Source organism: Penaeus japonicus, unplaced genomic scaffold, assembly GCF_977035675.1.
Source record: "Penaeus japonicus unplaced genomic scaffold, GWHDUDI00000001_assembly GWHDUDI00000030, whole genome shotgun sequence".
Taxonomy (NCBI): domain Eukaryota; kingdom Metazoa; phylum Arthropoda; class Malacostraca; order Decapoda; family Penaeidae; genus Penaeus; species Penaeus japonicus.
The window spans coordinates 9,656,434-9,662,964 of NW_028234432.1; the positions used below are offsets into that span (position 1 = coordinate 9,656,434).

Consider the following 6,531-nt stretch of genomic DNA (forward strand, 5'->3'; position numbering starts at 1 on the left):
AGCACAGTAGCAACAGCATCAAAACATAAAGTATAGTTGTATACCATAGTCCACACGAGATATGAATGAACGAAGCCTGTTGATACGGAACCATGAGAATAAAATTTGCTCAGAATGTCATCCCATAATTCGGGTCCGGCAACTCTGGCACTTCCCATGTTCAAGGTCAAGCAATTCAGTGTCTGCGCTCCCGTCAGTTGCTTGGAGTGTGTTGTGTGTACCCTTGACGTGCTGTGTGTTGAGAGAGTCCTGCCTGTGAAAATTAAAGAAAAGGTTATTGTTGGTTCTCGAAGTATGAAAATTAACATTCCATTTGACCTGTACTATTAATATTGTAAATCGAGATTAGTACAAGGGCAAATTTATAGTTGAAAAGAAATGGCTATACGTTTTTTCATAGTTTTTTTTCTGTGTCGTTTCCAAATATATGTAGTTGTCTTACATACTTTCTAATCATACTTATTATTATTAATTAGCGTATATTCTCTCAAATAACATTAAGCTAGACAATGCCAAGGACAGCTAGAAAAGGACGTGATTTGCAAGGTTTATAAAAGGGATGTTCTGCTAAATGACCAAACGGCTTCTCACTTGTCACAGTTTCCTGAAGGTCAGACCTAAAAAAATAAAAGTAGTAACAATCTTATTCCCCTTATAAAAAAAATATATATATCTTTGACGAGCCTGCTTACTCCTTAAAAGAAATAAGGTAACGTGAACTAACCAATAGGGCCTCAGGGAAAGCGGTCGACCCAGGTAGTGGATTTGACACAGGCCGATGGGTAGTGACACAATGCACTTGCTTTGTAGATAACTGGCGCCGGAGTCGACCTTCTCAAGAAGGAATTTTAAACCTCATCTTGCGGATACAGGTTTCTGTCGATATATTATATATATATACATATATATATATATATATATATATATATATATATATATATATATATATATATATATATATATATATGCATACTCACACACACACACACACACACACACACACACATATATTATATATATATATATATATATATATATATATATATATATATATATATATATATATATATATATATATATGTATGTATAAAAGTGTGTATTTTTATTAATCATTGATGACGGAAGCATAGATATTATTTCTGTAGTTATATTTTTATTGATTTTTTATCTTACAATAACTATTAATATGGTTATAATAATCACAACACTGCGCATATGTATATATATATATATATATATATATATATATATATATATATATATATATATATATATATATATATATATATGTGTGTGTGTGTGTGTGTGTGTGTGTGTGTGTGTGTGTATGTGTGTGTGTGTGTCTTTGTCCACAAATCTTATTATCAATATTCTTATTTGTAAATATCACTATCATTATCATTATCGTTATCACTACCATTACCATTATCATTACTATAGTTACTACCATTGTTATTATCATCAATATTATCTTTATCATTATCTTTATTAATTCCCATACCATCATCATCCTTATTGTTATGCATCAATTTAACGTTTTGTTATTTGGTAAAACGTAGCTCCCATGATGCATTGGCAACCCCAAGTCTGTGCTTCCAAATGGATTCACATTCCACCGACTTTCTCACACATCGAACACTTGTGCATACTATCTCATTATGGGGATATTTACCACATCTCTCTCTCTCTTTATCTGTCTATCTCTCTCTCTCTCTCTCTCTCCCTCTCTCTCTCTCTTTATCTGTCTATCTCTCTCTCTTTCTCTCTCTCTCTCTTTATAAGTAAATGTTCTTAATTCTTGATCTGATACTAATTCGATTCGCCTCATTATTTCTCCACGCCTTTCAAAGGGGCGCTGACTTCTCTCTCGATACAAAAATCAGCTTTAAAATTCCCCTCTTTATCTTTCCCTCCTCCACAGATGCGGGCGGCACTCCTGGTTCTCTTGGTGGCACTGACGGGCGGGGCGCTCGGGAAATTAGCTCCCCTCGAGAGGCCCTACAGGATCCTCATGCTACTGCCCGTGGGGACGAAGAGCCACAAGAATTTCTTCACGAGTGTTGCTGATGCCTTGGGCGAGAGGGGGCACAAGGTGAGGATGTAGGGCGCAAAATTAAGCAGACGGAGACGAGATACGTTTGTGAGTAAGGGGAAGACAGGGTCATTATATCTCATAAAAATAGAGTAAACATGGTAGAGAGAAGACTTGAACCATCCCTCACTGAAAACATAAGAAATCCTTTCCTCTCCAGGTGGTGATGTTGTCCAGCTATCCTGCATCCTCCAAGAACCCCAACGTCTTGGAGATCAACCACGGACTCAAGGACTTCGACGTCGAGGACATGAACTTATTCGAATCCCGGAATGATCCCACGGGCGGCTTTTCTATGCTTGGGGAGATCCTTGGTCCTATGGTGAAGAAGCTCTACAAAATACCGGAGGTGATGGAGCTGTACGAGAAGAGGAAGACCTTCGACCTCATTATTGTGGATCAAAAAATGAATGAGGTAAATGGGTTTGGTTTTGGTTTACTATATACATACTTACATACATGTATATAAATGCACATATATACATACACACACACACACATATATATGTATATATATATATATATATATATATATATATATATATATATATATATATATATATATATATATATATATATATATATATATATATATATATATATATATATATGCATGTTCGCGTTCGAATAGCCGTGCATATGCGTAAGCGATTCAGTGTTGCCACGTTGCTAACCTCGGCCACACCTATTGCAGATGATCTACCCGTTCGTCCACGAATTAACGTACATGACGATCGCGGCCTTCGGGATGGACCCCTGTCACAGCGCCGTGCTCGGCAACGTCCAGAACCCGGCTTACGTGTCTGGGTCTTTGGAGGAGTACCCGAGTCCTCTCAGTTTTAAGCACCGCTTTCTGAACCTGGTGCAGCACATCATGATGCCCTTTTACTTGAGGCATTGGTCTCTTGTGCCTAGGCTGCAAAAGGAGGTTGGTTATTAAAATATTATCATCATTATCATCATAATCATCATCATTATTGTTATCCTTGTTTATTGTTATGATTATTATTACTATTATAATTGTTATTACTATTATTACTATCATTATTATCATGACTATATCAATAATATCATCACTGTTATTATTATTGTTATCATCATCATTATCATTGGCAGTTGCCATGATATAAGTAGTATTATAAGTATTAGTATCTTATCGTCAATATAGATCATAAGAAGAACCCCATTCCACAAAAACTATTACATCAAAATATGATATATAAGGATCAGAGATGACATTATACACATTAACTGTAATACGTAAGATACTACACAGTAATATGATTACATACAAGCCTCATAATCATTCGCCATAGTATTGAAGAGCGATATAAGTCCCATAGAATCTCAAATGCATTCCTGGGGAACTAGTCACGACACAAGAAAAACAAGAGAAGGAAGGAAATCTCGCCTGTAGCCTCTCAACACCTTGATCTGAGATTCGTTAGATGATTCAATGGCATGAGCGTGGACCCCGGTTTGGGGATAAACATTTCAGCGAAAGGCTTACTGGTGTTGGGGATTACCATGCGCCTCCTTTCATCGTTGTGAACTACTGGTTGATTGTACGATTTATTTTTTTATTTTTTATTATTATATGAGAGGAGCAGCATCTCTTTTTGTACACAATTTCAAAGTACCGTGTGAGGTGGCGGCATAGATCGTGCCATACGTCAACCTATATTCTTTATTTTACATAGAACTACTGTTATTACCACTCTTACTATTATTTTCATGCTTAGTATAATCTTTATTATTATCACCACTCATTATCTTATTTCTTTAGTGTTATAATCCTCGTAATTCTCATCGTAATGAAAACAAAAATCACTTCAAAGAATGTAATCGGACCCCTTCTAACCCCAAACCTCGCAGGTATCTGAGATCTTCCCGGAGCTCCCGCCGCTGCTGGACATCGAGCGCAACCAGAGCCTCACGCTCGTCAACTCCCACTTCTCGATGGACGTGGCTCTTCCTCTGCTGCCGTCCCAGGTGGAGGTGGGCGCCATCCACTGCCGCCCCGCCAAGCCCCTTCCCAAGGTGGGTGGAAAACAAGTAGAAAGTGGAAGAGACAGATTGTAATGCAGTTCGGTGGACGGACGGAATAATGGTTTCCTGTCTGTGGTTATTCTTTACCTTCCTTAGATAATGACCTATCTCTCTCTTCTCGCTCTCTCTCCCTCTCCTCTCTATCTCTATAGTCCCTCTCTCTCATATTGGATATTATGTTAGTAATAATTATCTACCTATCTAAACCACAGGAACTGGAATCCTGGATCTCCGGCGCAGGACCTGAAGGCGTCGTGTACTTCAGCCTGGGAACCGTTGTTCGTGGGAACTCCATGCCTGTCGTGTACCGCGACATGTTTGTCGAAGCTTTCAAAAGGTTGAAGCAGAGAGTCGTTTGGAAGTTCGAGGGAGAAGTTGAAGGCATCTCGGACAATGTGTTAATACAGAAGTGGCTGCCGCAGCAGGATATATTAGGTAACGTTACAAAACGTAATGGATATTCTACCATCAGACAGAATAGATATCTTGAAGGAAGACATTAAGAAAGGTAGAAGCAGGATAAAGACACACACACACGCGCGCGCTCATGTAATACTGATACAGACATTTTTCTCAGTTGAAATATTCCCGGACTTTTAGATACCTGCATAAAGGTATAATACACAATGATAAAACTTTCACTGTTACATTTCATCTAATTCGCCAGCTTGTTTATTAAAGTTTTTTTTTAACCGTTTCAGGAAAATTTGAACTATTATGATAAATTAGTCTGATCGAGAGACATATAAGTTCTTTTTCATGAGTAAAAAAACAAAACAAAACGACAGTTTGCTGAATCATATCCTGCAGTACTTCTACGTCGTTTGAAAGGAAAGGCTTTAACAATTCATGTTAAATCTAAATGATATATCAGACTTCGGTCTCATACATACCTGGCGATAAAAGGAGGACAATCCCGATAGGTAAAATGTACCTTTAAAGAGATCAGCAATATGAATATCCTTGAACAAAGTTCACAGCGACAAATGTAGAAGAAAGGTATGAATGAGATTGAATATCTATACAACGCAAGAGATGCATTTGACGCGTTTCGACGGAGGTATTTTTCAAAAATACATGAATATCCTTCCTTATTGCAGGATAGGATTCGTTCGCTACATCAAGGATAGGGAAATAAACAGGAAATATATCCAGCCGCAAATACGAGAGGGAAAAAAACACTCAACCTAGGAACAGTACACATATAGCCATTATTTTCTTTGCTCTCGTTCAGGTCACCCCAACGTGAAAGTGTTCATCTCCCACGGAGGTCTTCTCAGCACCCAGGAGTCCCTGTACCACGCCACGCCCGTTGTCGCTCTGCCTGTCTTCGCGGACCAGCCGAAGAACGCAATGAATATCCAGAGGCGCGGTGTTGGCCTCGCCCTGGTGTGGGAGGAACTCTCGGTCGATCTCATCGTTAGCTCTGTCCAGGAGGTTATGAATAACCCCAAGTAAGAGTAATTTTGTGTCTACTTTAAATGGATCTCAGAATCTTAGTATTAGGTCAAGGAACATTGTAAACTGTACTTTCACGTACTTGGTGATACCCGCCTAATGTCTCCGCAGGTACAAGAGGAACGCGGAAGAAGTGATGAGCGTGGTGCGCGACCAGCCGGACACGCCCAGGGAGCGCGCCGTGTTCTGGACCGAGTACGTGGTTCGACACCAGGGAGCTCCCCGCCTGAGGAGCCCGGCGGCGAAGCTGTCGTGGGTCGAGTTCCTCATGCTGGACGTCCTCCTGGTGCTCCACGTGGTCGTGTACGTGGCGTTCTGCGTTCTCTCGCGGATTGGGAGGGCGATTGCAGGGAAGCTCTTCCCACGCAGCGGCAAGAAGAAGAAAAGGGATTGAGCTTGATTTTTATTTCGTGTTCTCTTCGTTTCCACTACATAAAGATCCATTTCAAAGAACTTTATACCGATTCAAAAATAAATGTTTGAATAAGATATATTGTTTCTATTCATAGTGCTCTCTCTTTTGCATACATATATACACACAAACACTAATACGCACGCATGTACACATGAACACATCACACACACACATCCTTATAGACCTACCTTGTCTTTCTCTCTCTATCTATCTCTCTTTCTCTCTTTTATGTCATATCTAGCCATGTGCAATTAGTCTTTCTTGCAAACGAATAACATATTTCACTCTGTACTCTATCTTTCTTTTTATTGAAATGTTTCGTAGTCACAAGAGGGTGTAGAAATTGAGATTGTGTGTGTGTGTGTGTGTGTTCTCAAGGAAGCAGCGTTAATAGAACACAAATACTATTACATTACATTATTACATTATTTGACTTCTGACCTGATCTCATGACCTGGTCCACCGCTGGATATATTCCAGGTATGACCGTTTCAGCAAAATACTTGGTCATTTCTGC

At 39.2% G+C, this 6,531-nt stretch overlaps 1 protein-coding gene across 1 annotated transcript; it reads left to right on the forward strand.

Moving 5' to 3' along the window:
• Positions 1-145: 145 nt before the first annotated feature.
• Positions 146-6,085, forward strand: LOC122263296 (UDP-glycosyltransferase UGT5). The gene is made up of 8 exons (XM_043031672.2): positions 146-273; positions 1,922-2,092; positions 2,253-2,507; positions 2,787-3,020; positions 3,968-4,132; positions 4,354-4,576; positions 5,376-5,595; positions 5,711-6,085. Exons 1-8 carry the CDS (start codon positions 157-159, stop codon positions 5,991-5,993), a joined length of 1,668 nt encoding a protein of 555 aa, XP_042887606.2. The 5' UTR covers positions 146-156; the 3' UTR covers positions 5,994-6,085.
• The last annotated feature ends 446 nt before the right edge of the window (positions 6,086-6,531 follow it).

Coding starts and splice junctions, on each gene's coding strand:
- LOC122263296 (XM_043031672.2), top strand. CDS start 157: ATGTTCAAGGTCAAGCAATTCAGTGTCTGCGCTCCCGTCAGTTGCTTG. Junction 2,508..2,786: donor TGGATCAAAAAATGAATGAG/GTAAATGGGTTT, acceptor CACCTATTGCAG/ATGATCTACCCGTTCGTCCA. Junction 4,133..4,353: donor CCGCCAAGCCCCTTCCCAAG/GTGGGTGGAAAA, acceptor TCTAAACCACAG/GAACTGGAATCCTGGATCTC.